The 17442-nt window shown below is 42.2% G+C and overlaps 1 protein-coding gene across 5 annotated transcripts in view; it reads left to right on the top strand.

Annotated features, from left to right (window-relative positions):
* NME7 (NME/NM23 family member 7) overlaps nucleotides 1-17442 on the top strand; it is a 94405-nt gene that overhangs the window by 64111 nt on the left and 12852 nt on the right. For all 5 annotated transcript variants that reach the window (XM_072882787.1, XM_072882750.1, XM_072882759.1 and 2 more), the window contains one exon: nucleotides 11272-11379. In XM_072882787.1, the coding sequence (XP_072738888.1) occupies nucleotides 11272-11379 (108 nt within the window). The remainder of the gene's footprint in view (nucleotides 1-11271; nucleotides 11380-17442) is intronic.

The raw sequence follows: 17442 nt of genomic DNA on the forward strand, positions 1-17442 counted from the left end.
GCATCAAGTTCAGAAGCCTCAGGGTTCCCATCTGTGTTCCCGTCTTTCCTTTATGTCGGGCTGTCTCTAGCTTTGAACTGGTTCTTCCTGGGCTCCTCGTGACTGGTTCCTGCTGGAATAGCTTGCCCTATTTTAGCAAGAGGAGAGAAGCTGAACGTGAACCCAGAGACTGAAGGAAAGCAAAGCAATGTGCCGCAAGGCATTAACAGCACTGGTTACTGATCTTCCTTGACTTGCTGTGCTGCCATAGAGACCTCCTAGCTACTCCCCAGAATGGATAACATGCCAGGGTATCCAGGAGCTAGCTTTTTAGGCCTTTCCCTGCCAAGCATCATAGGGCTAGCCATTTTTGTAAAGGTTTAAGCCACACTTAGAATATTTACTTTTTAAGAAAACTCAATTTCTTGGTTAAGGACTTTGTACCGTTCACCTCTGCAGACACATGATGACATTTATCCTAATCTGGAATCACAAAGACCAATTGTATCTACAGGCAGGTGTGAAAGAAGCCTGAAAGACTGGCTTAGGGATCATAAAGGCTCCCTTTGCACTCAGACTGAGTGCATCCCAAAGTAGTAGGTGGGTGTTATTAAAAAAGTGGTATTTTAAGCCTCTATGATGAGCACAAGATTATTATAAATGCTGTGAGTTACATAAATTTGTCTATTCAGCCTTGAGGAGATGGGGTTTTCTCAGAATGCGCGAGGTTTTGGTTATAACTGTCCATCTGCAAGGTCTTGTTTTGCAAAATAAATGCTTCCATATCCTGTTTGTATTGCATCTTCCTGTTTCGGTTCTCTCCAAGCTTTGAATATATGCCATGTTTCAGGGAGTGGTGTTACAGATTTAGTATCTCATATAGATGGATCATATTTTATTTAAAAGGTGACCACAAAAAACTTTTAGAAATGCTTGCTTGCCTAGTTTCTTTTAGCATTTGCTTGTTTGTTGTTTAAATAATGCTAGCTAGTACATTTCAAAATACTGTATCTTTATTGTAACTCTGCTTACATATCTTAGGTGGATTAAGGAGAAAAGTTTTGTTTCTCACTACTGTAGAAAAAGAGGTAGGCTTCTAACATACCAGGTGATTGTGTGATACTGGCCTGGTATAGACACAATGTAATTTTACATGGGTAGGCTGATCAAAGGTAATCTGCAGGGTTCTCTCTAGAGATTTTTTCTCCCAGCTACATTGGATGAAAATGCAATTTACCTCACCTATGAGAGGATTTTAACACTTTTTAAAAATCAAAGTATTCTTCCCCCTTGTGAAAATACAGTCTTTGTCAGTAAGAGCCGGTCATCAGAATTTCTAGGTTGTAGTCTCCTCCTGCGATCACAGGAGGTCTACCTTCCTTGGTGATTCCCTTTCTTTTTATTTTGGGTTTTCCCCCCTGCCCCCGCCTCCTTTGGACAGTTCTATTATGGTTCTGCTGTAGCTGCTGAGGTTTCTGAGAATAGATTCAATAATATATTCAGTCCATAAAGGCACAAGGTAAGAGCCTTTTTGAGAATGTGATGGATCTGGGTTAATTTCAGTCTGTGGTTGTTTTCTTTGCTTCCCTTGTGTTCTGTTTGGTTACAGCAGACAGCAAATCACTCTTTCACATTGGACAGTGATGTTTTTGAATATATAAAAGTAGCATTCAGAAAAGAAGCATTCAAGCAAAAAACAAATTCTGTATAACCTAAATCCTTCCTTGGAAAAAGGGAACAGTGTTTCCAGAAGATATGGGAAATGCTGAGGTCACTCTGGCTGGGAAAGAAAATTATACTGTTACTGCACTGAACAACGTTTTCTCCTTCTCCAGTTTCTTAGCATCCTGGTCACAGTGACCTTGTGTGTTTGCAGAATCTTTGATTTGAATAGATTAAAAGCATTTGCTTACATGCCTGACTCAGGCTTTTGTTGACTATAGATAGCCTTGTCCTTCACTTGAATTCTTCCTGACTTCTGGTTGGAACATAGTAGTTTTGTAGTGCTGTTACATATACTTCAAGTTATGAAGTAATACAAATGATATCTCCAGGAAAAAACTATTACAAAAATAGTAAGTCAAGGTACAACTTGGTAGAACAGGCTGCAAGGACTTTTTCTAGAGCACTATATAAGGCAGTTAGCAAGAGTCAGCACACAAAGGTGCTTGTTGAAAATGTGCAACAGAGGAAGTGATAAACATGTAGAAAAATGGCAGTCGAGCACTTACTTGGTTCCATATAACCACGATGATGTTGTGCTCTTGAGTATCCTGGAGCTGACTGTAGCTGTCCTAAAAGGTTTCATGTCTTTCAGGCGGCAGTTTATGAATCGTCAATTCTTGGATGTGCATGACTTTTTTTATTTTTTTAAGATCCCTTGGAATAAACAGGTGAAAAGGATGATCAGACCTATCATCCCAGAGGACTGCTTATTCAGGCTCTGCTTTGTTAATAAATTGGTGACAGAGCTAATAATAACCAACAGAAAAGGAGCTCCAGATCACAGTGTATCTTATGTACTCTTGATGATAAATTGGTACACAAAAGAGATTGATCTGAGGGGAACTGATCACTGCTGGAAGGAGATCGATCAGTTTCTCAGGCGGGTTTCCCCTAACATGGATCAGTTGGCTTTCTAGATGACGTAGGTGGTATCCTTGTACTGTACATTGCAACAGGGTGTGTATGGACTGAAATTCCCTAGGTGCTTTGCATGCCATTGTAGTAATGCAAGAAGTACAATGCTGTGGCCAGAGCCTATCTGCAGTTGTTTTCTGCCTGAGCTGCATTATTGAAGGCTTCAAAGAGAGTGAAAACAAATACCATGGCCTAGGCTTTCCCTTCTGTAACAAGAAGAAGTAGGTAGTCTGGTTTTGCATTTCTGATTATGATGGGTATTATTATTTATTTTAAATCCTCCTTTCTGCAATTTCTGACAGCTATGAGAACAGCTGCAGTAATAGTTTTCATTCTGTACCACTGGTTTCATTGTCTGTGGACACTATTAACTAAACAAAGGCATTTTAAAAACTGGATATAAATTAATTAATTCAAATGCTGAGAACCTGCTGAATAATTTGGGGTGCTGCTTGCTGGTCTGTTTGCTTTAGGCTGACGTTCTCTGTTCTACTGCAGGGCCACCTGAGCAGAATTTTTAGCAGCTTCTCTCGCTTACAGTATGATAGACTGCATCCGATGTGCACATGGGACTTCCCTTGGATACTCCTACTAAGAAGTTTTCCCTTTCTCTGAGTCCCTTGACTTCCCAGATCAAGGGACTAGAACGAGGTCAGGGTGGAAGATGGGTGAGCAGCAGTTCTTCATGTTCCCATGGCAGCTCTCAAGTTCCCATAGGTGACCCGGCATGGCCTGAGTTTTGCAGACTGTGGCTTATCATCAGTGTGCTACACAGGAATTAAAGCAGCATTAAATCAGGGAGAGAGAATAGTTGAGGAACTGGTCTGGGTTTCAAAAGATCTGAGCTAGAAGTTAGACACTGAACTTGTGATCCTTGTGAAATGTGTGTTTCTTTGTGCCCCTGGGAAATTACTGTCTCCCTGTCTTTGTTTACCACTCCAAAAAATGGGGTCCATTCTGCTCCTATTTTCTGTTCTTTGTGTCTCCTCATATGAGTTTTCCAGGCCAGGAACTGTCTATTTGTATGTATAGGAACACTGGCTAGTACAGCTAGTCCTGAACACAGCAAGCGGTTTAAAAACAGTTGTAATACAAATAATGAGTGATTCCTTCCATCAGAACAGGGCTGTTCACAACTGTGTGGGAAGACATGGCAGCACTGCTGCCTCCAAGGAAAAGCTTGCTGTTGGATTGAAGAGGCTTGAGGGCACAGAGTGGAAGGGAAAGCTCTCTCCCATGCTAAGCTGCAAATGAGAAGGATCTATGGAAGTGAATGGTCCAAAGTTGGTTCAGCTAGGGAAGTCTCGGTAGGATTTTGAAGCAGTTTTTCAAATGTAAGCAGTTGAAGCAGTTTTTCAAATGTAAACCTCAGATATCTGGACTGCTTTTGCAAATGTAAAATTCCATCTCAAAAATTTCAGAGGAAAAGATAATTATAAAATTATTCTTGCTCTTAGAGGGGAAAACTCAGCCAAGATATCTGCAGACTAAAAATAATGTCTTGCAACTTCATGGTGACTTTCACTGGAGGCTCTCCAGATATTTTGCTAACATGAATTAATGAAATCCCAAAATATCCCTTGCAGCCTAGTATTTTTTTTATCCTTGTTTTACAGGTGAATTAATAAATGGATGAAATTCTAGATGCCTTGAAGGCACTGGAAAGCATCAGTAGGACCAATATTTCACCTTTAAAGCTTGAAGTAAAGCAACTGATAATCAAATTTACAGTTAATACTGTGTTTTCTGATGTCTTGTTGGGGTTAGTTGCTTTTCAGTTGTTAAATGCTTCCTTTTTCCAACTTGTCAAGTAATGTAAATATCCCTTATTGCAACCAGATAATACAATAAGATAGCTAGATATTTTATCTTTATTCCTATTTTGTGACCAACTTACATTTGGTATGTCAGTTATCCTCAAGACTTCACCATCCAATCTAGTTTACACTTAACTCGGAAGCTTGCCCTTATCTAAATTCAGCCCATTGGCAATGGCAGATAGGCACACAAATACTCCAGTAAAAAAGTTTCTGAGCAGGGCAGTCATCATTAGAATTGCTTAAGCATCAACCAGAAGCACCAGGACCAGTGAAAATGCTATCTCAGGCTGGCAAATGTGCCACGTTTGCTGCCCACAGCAGAGAATCTGCGGAGAGTTGGTGCAGCACCTTTGAGTTGCCAGAGAGGAGGAGTGGTAGGGAATGTGTGGGAGTGAAGCAGAGAGAATCAAAGTGCCTCAGGGGATGGAGGGTGAGAAGGAGACAGTGTAACAACTTCTGCAGACTTGTGAGCTTCCGAAAAACTGCCAAAACTGGAGTATGGAAGATAATTTTATGTTGGTTAACAAAACTTCCAAAAGATACAGGGCTTCATACTGGTAGTTCAGAGGTAGGTTGACTTTAAAATAAACAGAAAAGCAGATGGAATTATTATTATTATTTTTTTTTTAAACTCAGACCAGGGTAGGCTTTTGTAACAAAATAAACTATGGTTTGATTACTTGCTGCTACTGTTGCAAAACTATTTGATTTTGGAAGGAGGTGAGTCTCAGATGCACTTTTTACAGCCTTGCAATTGAAAATTTGACTGCTGTTGCCTGGATCAGATTGTTTAATTTGCTGAACAAACCTTTACAGCCATACTGTTTCAAGTACATAACTATATGCACACAGACTTGGCTCAATTAAAGATATGAGAAACTTGTCAGGATGGCCAGTAAGTGATTGGAGGCATAAATATTTTGCCGTCAGGAGAAGACAACCTGAATGTCTAGGTCAAATGCACAGTGCTCAGGGGATAGAAGATTAGGCTAAATATTATAAAGACTTTCAGTGCAAACTTTCCAGATTCTTGTGAACCTGTGTATCAGTTTGTTTTGTGATAAAGATTAAAAGATGAGGTGTGTTTAGTGTGTGTGTGTGTGTGTTTGGAGGAGGTTGTTCTGGTTTGATTATTTTTTTGCGATATGTGGAAAGTACAAAAGACTTTCTGATAACACTGACTCCCTTGGAAGTGTGTGTAAGGCCATTGATACTGACTCCATATTTGTACATGACGTTGCTGCAGCTCGTGTGGAACACAAAGAGAAAATGTGTCACTTCGTCAACAAGAGACTTCTGTTCTGGATTGGTTTGTGAAATGTAAGCTGAAGGAAACCTATTGCATTCTCTTTAACATTGACCTGGTTTTGTATTTAGAAACTTTCTGAAGTACCTTTCAACAGGCAGGCCCAGGTTTCAGGGCAAAATGTGCTCTTCCCCAGTTGAAGACTTTAAAGCACTATCTTATGTAGATTTTTCTCTCTGTAATGTAGACAGAAGGCTTAGCACTGCATTTAGGGATGTTTAAATGGACCTCGAATTGATGCAGGAGTAGAAAATTGTTGTGTTCTACAGCAGCTGATGTTGAGTGCAGGGTGGCTCATCGCATGAAACTGGGGAACTTAAACCAGGTCAGAGCTGAGGTAACTAGTGGGGAAGCACACACATCAAAATTGGTTGGCTAGAGTTTGGAAGGAGTATGGGCTGCAAAGAAAACATGTGAAGCAAGCTGGCCCTAGTGGTATCATCCACAAGGTCATCTGTGACCACAGATTTCATTTTGACAGTTAAGCCTTTGTCTTTTGATGGGAACTTCTGTGAAGGATATATCAGACTGATCAGCTGAGGTTGTTCCCACAGTAATGATAATATTAAGGTGTTTCTTAGCTTGAATAAGCATTACAGGAGATGCTTGTCTGGTATTGTATTCTGCATGACAGAAACGGTGCTGCTTTTATCATTTTACCTCTTGTGGATGATGTGTGTAGGAATGAGTATTTTGTACAGCTCCCTGCTGCACCCAGCACTGTGTGATATGACTGGTGCTAAAATCCCCTGAAAATAAAAGCCAACTGAAGAGCTGTGATGATGGGAAGAGAAGAGAGAGGCACTTATCCTACCTACCTTACATAGCTGTTGTACTGCAAAAGAGTCGTCTTTTTTTTTTCCTGAAAGGGGTTATCACCCTCTGCTCACTACAGAGGAAGCTCAGGTGCCTCACTTGGACAAGGCAGCCAGCTTTCCTATGGCTAAAGTTCAGCCAGACAAATTCCATGGTGAGTGGTGGAATTTACATTATTTTGTTTGTTCATAGTTAATGTGTGTTCTGTTCTCTTGACAAGAGCATAGCTGGTCCTTAAAAGGAGAAAGGCACTTGCTTGTTTCCCTGAGGCTGGCTACTGCCTTCTGGATCAGTTAGCACCCTCAAGGGGAAAGAGGAACCATCTCTTTCATGACAGCAGCGGAGCATGGAGAACTGCAGAAGAAAAAAGCTTCATGAGGGCAGGGTGGGGAAAGCAGAGGTGGGGAGACCAAGTCAACATAAAGCATTCAGAAAGAGTGATGAATGAGGAATGCCAGGAAGAGCAAGGAGCAGATGCACAGTCAGGGCTTAGACAGAGAAGGAAAACAAGGTGTTTTACAGGGGGCTTAGAGGGGACTGTGCAGAGTTTGTTGCAGCCCAAGAAGTCCTCTGAATGCTGCTGGCCTGAAAGCAAACCTAAAAGAATGAACCTGCCCTGGGAGCACACTGTGGGTAGGAGAGCGTTTGATCATAAACTCTCTTATTTTTATTCTGCTTCACTCAAGAGGGCCAGTAACAAATTTTCAAGGTTCCCTTGTTCTAGTTCATGTTCAAGTAGAACAAAGTTTTAGGCTGTAAAAGTTCTTTTGTGTGTTTTTGGTCCATTCGGAGTTTGTGCTGTTTCCCACTGAGGAGGGAGGGAATGGTTGCTGCGTAGAGTCAGTGGTCGCCTCTTTGGCTTTTCCTTGAATGCTATTTAAACAACAACAACCATGCAGAAATGTTTAAGAGCAGTGGCCTTTTGGCCTTTCTAGATAACCGAAAAAGTATTCAGGGCAGATGCGTTAAAAAACCTGGCCAAATTTTCTTGAAATCTGCAGTTTGGGCTGGAATACATGTTACTGTTCTAGATAACTTCCCATCCAGCCCATGAAAAAACAGCCATTTGAAGGAAAAGCAGTTAATGAGCTTTGCTCATGAGTATGTTTATGATTTTTCAGTCTGATTTTGACATATTACTGGCATTGGTGACATTTTTGTTTCCCTTCACTTGTATAGAAATAGAAAGATTTTAGAATGTGCTAAGTACTTCGTACAGGCAGTGTTGCACTGGGCACAGTTATATGATAGAGAAAAACATGAAATATAGGCATCTGTATCTTGTGCAGGACAAGGATCTTCAAAGGGCTAGCTGTAGATCAAAGCCCAGCCTGTAAGGTGTGATCAAAAGCTTGCTGAATAAGACTAAAGAGAATGAAGTATTTTAGTACAGCAGCCCTGGGTTTTTTTGCCACAGACAGTGTATTCTTTATGTGAGGTGCAAGTTCATGGCATCCCCATTTACACATGCACATGAAGTTCCCGTGCACACATGTTGCTCTCCTCTCATGCATATGGTGGAGCTGTAGCTGCTCTTAACTCCTCCATCATCCCACTCTCAACTTCTTTCAAAAAGTTTTTCAAAACTAGTACACAAAACACATACTCCGCAAACTAGGCTCAGCAGAAAGCTTAAGAAAAAGAGTTTTAAAAGGGGATGGAGGGGTGTGGGGGAACCAACCCAAACCCCACTATTATATTTGTATCTCCCTGTTGTTGCAGATGAGGCCCTATAAATAAAATGCTTGGCAAGCTTCCTGTTGTGGAGCAGAAGAGCGTATATTAATTTGTGCTATGAGGAATAAGTTCTGTAAGGAACTCTCTCTCTCCTTCCCTGAAAGGTTCCCAAGATTTCCAGCCATACATACACAAGGACACCTTTATATGATCTATACAGCTCTTTGTATCTCCATCATTTACAGAGGCCTTGTTCCCTAAGGGTTCCTCAGACAGAATAGTAAAACTTCAGAATTGACAATTATTGACCTTTTTTGGCTGTGTAAATATAAGCAGAGACTGCTTTACCTCTTTTCCTGTTTGTTAACTGATGGCAAGAAAGGCTTATTTAGATTCTTATTAATCAGGTGCTAACAATGTAAAGTGCTGGAGGACCTACTTTTGTGTACTTCTGATCTAGTGCAATCCCAGGCAGAACAGAATGAGTCCCTTTTTGGGCAAGATGGCTGATGAGTTTTAGGAGGGCAGGAGAATGCATAGCAGCCTGCATTGAAAGATTGAAGGAAGAACAAGAGATTGTGTACTGCAACAGTAGGAGCTTTTGCCAATGTTAGTGGGAGAGAGTGAGTCTGAGAGAAGAAACGAGGTCTTCTGTTATGAAGTTGTGAAGTAGAAATGAGAGTTTAGGACAAATGATAAATCAGGAGGCCATAGCTGCTTTTAAAGAAAGAAAAAAAAAAGAACAGTGGGTTTGGTGAGGAAGATAGGTCAAGGGAAAACTTGGGAAAGTTTCATAAGCAGCATTTTTGGACCCGTTGGAGGATGGAACAGTTTGAGCAAAAGTTTGATGGATAGGAAATAAACAGAATATGAAATACCAAGCTTTAGCTTTTTAGATCGGAGCTGTTTCTTGCTAAAGTGTTTCCAAAGGTTTTGTAGCCACAATAATTTTTTGTAATATGCCCAAACTTTCATTAAAATAATTGAAAGCCTAGTGTTATTGCCGGCTTCCTGACAGCTAGTTGTTAATGGAATCAACAGTTGTTTCAAGGAAGGCTTGATTAAAGTGTTACATAGCTATAGTTAACTGGCATGTGACTTTTGTTTCTCCAACAGACTTTCTTATCTCAAGCCTCTAATGAGGACCATGTAGAGGAGGGTTTTTTTCCTCCTTGGGGCTTTTTTTTTTTTTTTAAGTGAAACTCTTGAATTTTCCTCTGAAACAAAATTTGTTTGATGTTGAGTGTATCTTACTCAAATATCCTTGACATCCATATCCAAAGATCCTGTATAACTTGTGAGGTACACACAGTAACAATGGGGAACTGAAACTTCTCGAAGCATGTTTTGGGTTAGACACACTCCAAGCATTAAAGCAATTTAATTGTCTTTCAGGTGGGTAACAGATCAGCATAGGTAACAGTTCTAGGTTACTAGGTAACAGATCACCATAATTGTTAATTGTTATTACAGGAAAATATCCAGGACTTGCTGGGCTAAGAGAAGATCTTGCCCTTAATGTCCAATTGCCTTAGTTTAGTAATGAGACACAACAAGCAGGTGAAGCTGGAAAGTGGCTAAAGGATGCTGGATAATGCTCTCATGAGGTCTTTTGGGACTCACTTAAAATATTCAGTGCCATCCCAGAAGAGAGTGTGCATCATGCGAGTAGTTCTCATCTGTACCTGTGCAAAGTTTTCCAGGTCAGCCAAGAGCCACTACTGAAGTCACTTTGAACCCATTTGACACTGGAAGTTAAGAAATGCTTGGACAATCCAGTCTGGCGACTCAGCTGTGGGGGCAGTAACCTCCAGCTGTGACACCGAAACAAACACCTGGGAGTGGCACAGTGAAACTGCACTGGCCATTTCCAAAGTGATTACATGCTAATGTACCCAGTGCCTTTTCAGAAAGGGGCCAATGTAGGCTCTGTTGGCAAGGAAGAATGCTTTTTTTGTTGTTGTTGTTCAGTTTGTTCAGTTTTTCTCAAGCTATAGTGTGAGCTTGTCATTGGCCTGTCCCCTCACAGGCAGCAGTGCTCAGGAGGCACTCATGGAAGAATGTCTGAAGGGTTTTAAGGAGTGAAAACTGGGTTAATGCCATCACCGCTGAGTTTTAAAAGGAGGCATACTGTGCCTGAGGTAGGCTTGGAGAAGAGCTCCAGGGTGTTGGGAAGAGAGGCCAACAAGGTGTAGCACAGTTGGCATAGGAAAGGGGTTAAGACAACACTGCAAGGTGATAGTGCAGAGAAGTACAGCAGGGCTGCATTATGCCTTGAAAGAAAGAGCGTGATGGAGGGGAGAGCCAATGAAGGCAGTCCTCTGTGGTGTAAGATGGGAGATATACCATAGTAAAGAGGTAGGGGAGGAATGTTATCTCAGGACCTGAGTGGTATCTGCTGTAGTAAGAGAAACACTCTGAGAGGCCAAGGAGCCGTTTGGCATTGTAGATGAAGAAGAGTATCGAAATGTCAACTTCAAAGAACAGAGAAAGATGTAGATAGAGTCTGGACTGATCCTCAGAGGGGATCAGATGTTGGCAGTAGTCATGGTGTCAGAGAAGCATCACAGAGAAGACTGAGAGGCTGTTCAGTAGCTGGGCTTCACAAATGTCAGGTTCTGAGGCAAATAGCTCAGTGTTAGTGGAGGGAGTCTGCAAGGTGGTGCACTTGCGTCTGCTCACTAAAGATGGCACATTCCTGCTTGAGAGCTGCAAAGGTGTTAACATGAGCTAATTGTATTAATACAAGTACCAGGCAGGTGTATCTGTAATATGAAGGGTCCTGCATTTCACCCAAGGTGGCTTGATTGGCCCAATTTCAAGCAGTCAGTTTTCACAGTCTTGGTCATGGTTTTTCAGCAGTTGTGTATGTGTGTAGTGCAAGCTGGAATTTCCCTCTTTGTTTTGTTTTATAGCGTACCACACATATATTGATAGCACAATAATGTTTTACTTTATAAAGTTCTGTTGCATCCACGATATAAAGGAACAGTGTGGTTCACAAAGGTCTTCTGGTTTTCTTGTGTTCAACAGGAAATAGCCCGTCATCTCCGACCTGGAACTCTGCGTGCTGTCTTTGGGAAGAACAAGATTCAAAATGCTGTCCACTGCACAGACCTACCTGAAGATGGACTTTTGGAGGTAAGACCTGCTAGACAAACATGTGCTTTTATATCATAGGAAGTTTTAAAGTGAAAAGCTATACTTGACACTGTTTTAAGCTGTTGAAGTGTTTTATACGTGGATAGCTGTGTTGGAGATCAGTGATCAACTAGAAACAAAAGCAAAGAGTTTATTAAAGGCATTTAACTCTGTTAATTCTGATACTGTAAAAAATTAATCCATGCAGTTTTCTTGAGTGAGTATAGAATCACAGAAACAGAATAGTTTGGATTGGAAGTGACCTTTAAAGGTCATCTAGTCCAACCCCCCTGCAATAAGCAGGGACATCTTCAACTAGATCAGGTTGCTCAGAGCCCCATCCAACCTGACCTTGAATGTTTCCAGGGATGGGGCCTTCACTGCCTCTCTGGGCAACCTGTTCCAGTGTTTCACCACACTCATTATAAAAAACTTCTTCCTTATATCTAGTCTAAATCTACGTTCTTTTAGTTTAAAACCATTACCCCTTGTCCTATCACAACAGGCCCTGCTAAACAGTGTGTTCCCATCTTTCTTATAAGCCCCCTTTAAGTACTGAAAGGCTGCAATAAGGTCTCCCAGGAGCCTTCTGTTCTCCAGGCTGAATAACCTCAGCTCTTTCAGCTTTTCTTCACAGGAGAGGTGCTCCAGCCCTCTGATCATTTTTGTGGCCCTTCTCTGGGCCCGCTCCAACAGCTCCATGTCCTTCTTGTGCTGAAGACTCCAGAGCTGGACGCAGTACTCCAGGTGGGGTCTCACCAGAGTGGAGTAGAGGGGCAGAATCACCTCCCTTGATCTGCTGGTCATGCTTCTTTTGATGCAGCCCAGATATGGCCGGCCTTCTGGGCTGCAAGCGCACATTGTCAGCTCATGTCCAGCTTTTCATCCACCAGGACCCCCAAGTCCTTCTCTGCAGGGCTGCTGTCAATCCCTTCATCCTCCAGCTTGTATTGATACCGCGGATTGCCCCAACCCAGGTGCAGGACCCTGCACTTGGCCTTGTTGAACCTCATGAGGTTCATATGGGCCCAATTCTCCAGCTTATCCAGGTCCCTCTGGATGACATCCCATCCTTCTGGTGTGTCAACTCCACCACTCAGCTTGGTGTCGTCTGCAAACTTGCTGAGGTGCACTCGATCCCACTGTCTATGTCATTGATGAAGATATTAAACAGTACTGATCCCAGTATGGACCCCTGAGGGACACCACTTGTCACCGATCTCCATCTGGACATTGAGCCGTTGACCACTACCCTCTGGATGCAACCATCCAACCAATTCCACATCCATGGAATAGTCCACCCATCAAATCCATATCTCTCCAATTTAGAGAGAAGGATGTTGTGGGGGACCGTGTCAAAGGCCTTACAGAAGTCCAGACAGACGACATCTGTAGCTCTTCCCTTGTCCACTGATGTAGTCACTCCATCATAGAAGGCCACTAGGTTGGTCAGGCAGGACTTGCCCTTGGTGAGGCCATGCTGGCTGTCTCGAATCGCCTCCCTGTCCTCCATGTGCCTTAGCATAGCTTCTAGGAGGATCTGTTCCATGATCTTCCCAGGCACAGAGGTGAGGCTGACAGGTTGGCAGTTCCCAGGGTCCTCCTTTCTACCCTTTTTCAAAATGAGCACAATGTTTCCGTTCTTCCAGTCACCAGGGACTTCACCTGACTGCCGTGAGTTTTCAAATATCATGGAGAGTGGCTTGGCAGCTACATCAGCCAATTCCCTCAGGACTCTGGGATGCATCTCATTAGGTCCCATAGACTTACATATGTTCAGGTTCCTCAGGTGGTCACAAACCTGATCTTCTCATACAGTGGGAGGGGCGTTGCTCCCCCAATCCTTACCTTGTGGTCCATCCACTCGAGAGGTGTGGGAAGACAGGTTGCCAGTGAAGACTGAGGCAAAGAAGTTGTTGACTACCTCAGCCGCCTTCTTGTCCATTGTTACCAGTTTGCCAGTCTTGCTTATCAGGGGGGTACGCTTTCTTTGACCTTCCTTTTCTGGCTGACATACCTGTAGAAGCCCTTCTTATTATTCCTTGCATCCCTTGCCACATTCAGCTCCAGCTGTGCCTTGGCCTTCCTGACCCCATCCTTACACAACCGGGCAGCATCCCTATATTCTTCCCAGGATACCTGTCCCTGCTTCCACTGCCTATGCATTTAGTTCTTGCCTTTTAGTTTGACCAGCAGGTCTTGACTCATCCATGCCAGTCTCTTGCCTTCCTTTCCTGGGTATCGAGAGCTCTTGTGCTCTATGGAAAGCATCCTTAAAGATCTGCCAGCTCTGTTCTGCTCCCTTGTCCCTGAAGGCAATTTCCCAGGAGTCCTATTGACTAACTCCTTGAAGAGCTGGAATTTTGCTTTCCTAAAATTCAGGGTCCTGACTTTACTCTTTGCCTGACCCGTATCCCCCAGGACCGCGAACTCCACCAGTGCATGATCACTGCAGCCTAGGCTGCCTCCAACCTTGACATCACCGATTAGCTCACTTGCGTTGGTCCAGTATCGCAACCCCTCTGGTAGGGCTGTCTATTACCTGGCTTAAGAAGTTATCCTCAGTGCATTGCAGGAATCTCCTGGGTTGCCTATAGCTCGCCGTGTTACTTTTCCAGCAGATGTCGGGGTGGTTGAAGTCCGCCAGTGGGACAAGGGCCTGTGAGCACATTGCCTCCTGTAGCTGGAGGAAGAAGGCTTCATCAATAGGCTCCCCATGATCAGGCAGCTTGTAGTAGACACCAACCACAAGGTTCCCTTTGTTGCCTTGGTCTCTGATTCTTACCCATAAGCTTTCAACCTGCTCATGGCTATTCTTCAGAGACTTCATAGTACAATTACATATTTAATGAAATGAAAGTCAAGAGTCTTCTCTTTGGCTGAATATGTTCTTGGAACTCGATATCAGCACCTAACAGTGCTTCTGCAGGGGCATCTTCTTAGCCCTTTCTTGGATGACCGCCATGACTCCTGATCTGGATTGTCTCTACAGTGAGCTTGTGTGGGGCTTGGAATACTACAGGCACTAGGGATTCAAATTCTCCAGATAGGGTCCAGCTTTATTTGTAGACAGTCATAATTGTGCACATCAGTTGGTATTTCCTGTGTTTTATATTAACTTACTAATTATTATCTGATTTTGGCTTTGTTTGCTTTCATTAAAGTCCAGTAAAATGGGAAAATCTTAAAGTAAGGGAGTTTACAGAGACAGGAGTACTCACTATGAAAACCAATACAAGCTCACTCACTCATTCCATGCCTCAAAACTAAGGTTGGTACAAGGGGGTTGAAGCGGTGTGTAAGCATATCTTGGATGGATTTTTGCGTCAATGCAGATGTTTTTCCAGTGCATGCATAGCTTCTGTTTTACTGTCTACGTGTATTTGTGAGTGTTTTGCTGTCAGACTATAGCAGAATGATGGAGCAGCAAGAGTTTTCCAAGCTTAGATAATTTTACACTACCAAAATGGTGTTTTCATTGAGGGGAGAGGAAGAGCTAACTGCGTCACGATCTCCCTTCATGAAATAAAATCAGATCTGTGGGTTAAAGTGCTGTTTGCCGGGAAATTGCATCTAGTTTAAGGAATAGACTGGTGATATTCAACACTGAGAATCGCAGCCAGTATCAACAAAGTTGCAGCTTTTTAAACCATTTCCAAGCTGTCATTAAAAGTTGACAACTTCTAGTTTCTGCCCAAAGGGGCTGGATTTAAACAAGCAAACAGGTATTTGTCACCACATGCCTAAAATCCCTCAGTCATGGCTTTTCAATGGCAGCAGAAAAAAAGGTGTAGCTACAAGGGAAAAATGAAAGTCTCACCCACACTCACAGAGCATTTTAGTACTTCAGCAGAATTCTCTCTCATGTCCACAGCCTGTCTCCTTTATGCTGGTGCAAAGCAGGTATAACCCCATTTTGCTGGTTGTTTAAATTGAGTTTATAGCTACGATAAGTGAGGTGGGTGGGTCAAAGCAGTTGAATTGCTTCTCCAAAACAAAAATTGAGGCTGGAGTTCTTTCTCAAGGTCTCCACTACATGTGTTTGTCCTTCGAATCCCACAGCTGAATCATAAGCTAAGTTCTTGATCTTGTATTACTCTGACTACAAACTTTGCAGTTCCCATTGCAGACTGGTCATTTTAACAGTCATTTATTGATTGTATTTTTTTGGGAGAGGGGTCTAAAATCTTTTTTTTACCATAGGCATAATTGTACACAGAATGTGGCTCTTCATCTGTCTGTAGGTTCTTCTATAACAGTCCAGGGTAAGCCAGCAGTTGTAAAGGACATCGGTCAATGTTCTTTAATGACTAAATAAAACAGTGAATGTTTCATTCTGATTGTTTGGCAAATAAGCATTATAATATAAACTATAGAAACCTTTTTACTGCTAACACTTTAATTCTTGGAGTATCTTTAGATCTGTGTTCTGTAAGAAATGTAGTTGCCTGAAAACTTAGGTAAGCAAAATAAAAAATAACCTCTGGATTTGCATAAGTGCTAGGACTTGTCACAACTGATGAAAAAGAAATGATACAGTATACACAGAGGTCATCCTTGGGAAGCACTTCTTCCTCAGTGAGCTTTTCTGTGAGAGGAGCTCAAATCTGGTCACAGAGGTCTCATTTGCTGGCAAGCAGAAAGCAGACCTTTCTCCCCCCTCAGCCCCAATAACAACAGCGCTGTATGTGCTGGGCTAGAGCAGAGTGACTGTGTGGCATGCAAGACAACCATAGAAGGAAACTGAGGCAGACTAACATTTTTAAGAAGTATGCTGTTCAGTAAATGGTAGTGAATGTTTTCATTCTTTAATGGATAACTGCGTATTTTAATATACTGAGTTTAACAGAGCAATTATTCTCAGCCTCAGCGGAGGTGAATTCAGAGATAGGTAAGGCACTTGTCATTGAGGAGAATGACCTTGGCTATGTTGGTGCAGTGGAAGTTGCTTCTTTCCATATGGAGTTAGCGTGTGTTTGTTATGTCCGTGTTCTGGTAGGAGATGCTGCTGTTGCTGAGATGTTAATGCTGCTGTTGCTATAAAAGCTTTACAGTATCACTGTAGGACAACTGATTAGTAGAGGAGGAGTCTGGATTAAATTTCAGAGAGAAATCTGACCTACTAGATTTATACTACAGAGATGAAGGATCCTTTTTAAGACGCCAAAGAAAATTAGTTCATAGCTAGCAGTCTCTTTCCTTTCTTCAGGTGGCATTGTTTTTTGTACAGTGTTAATACTCTGCTGCAGTTACTACCCAGTATAGCTCCGAAAACCAACCTATATGCAAATTCTTGCACTCCTGTTTTGCTGATGAAAGGTAAGTTTGTAAATCTGAATTCAGGCACAAGACCTAGGAACTCCAGAGTTTCATTTCTAACTCTGGTGCTGATCTTATCTGAGCTTGGCTAAGCCACTTTTCAAATTTTGGGAGGAAAGTGTTTGGCTCTGAAATTCTGAATGAAGATGTTCTGATTTATATTTCTCTTCTCCAAAATAAAATACTAAATGCAACAAATTTTAGAAAGCAAAGTGTAGAATCATTATTACAAATAATGACACAAAATTTCTAACACTTTTTTCCCCCCCAATTCCCACTACATATACATTGGTGGTGTTTTTGGGGGGGTTGGTTGGTTGGTTTTGGTGTTTTCTGGGGTTTTTTTTGTTTGGTTTTGGGTTTTGTTCGTTTATTTGTTTGTCTCCACCCTTCTCTGCAGTTTTCATCACCCACAGTTTAAGATCTAACTGAAATTTGAAAAGTGTTTGCAATGGCAGCTGCTGTCTGATTGTCCACAAATGGAGACTTCTTAGAGGAGATGAGAGAGGTAGTTGAGGGCTAGATCAAATGCTTGCTGAAGTTAATAGCCAAACTCTAGGTGACTTTGGTGCTTCATACTTAGTTGACAGTCACTGTCCTTTCTCCCAAAAATCATGACCAAGGAGTACTTGGGGAAAGGATAGAGAACAACGCTGTCTTGGGAACAGCAAGGACTAATTTACTAAGTAAGGGTCAGCTTGTGCACCTAGTTTTAGAACACTATATTTCATTAATGTAGTACAG

The sequence above is a fragment of the Ciconia boyciana genome, chromosome 1 (genome assembly GCF_034638445.1).
Source record: "Ciconia boyciana chromosome 1, ASM3463844v1, whole genome shotgun sequence".
Lineage (NCBI taxonomy): Eukaryota > Metazoa > Chordata > Aves > Ciconiiformes > Ciconiidae > Ciconia > Ciconia boyciana.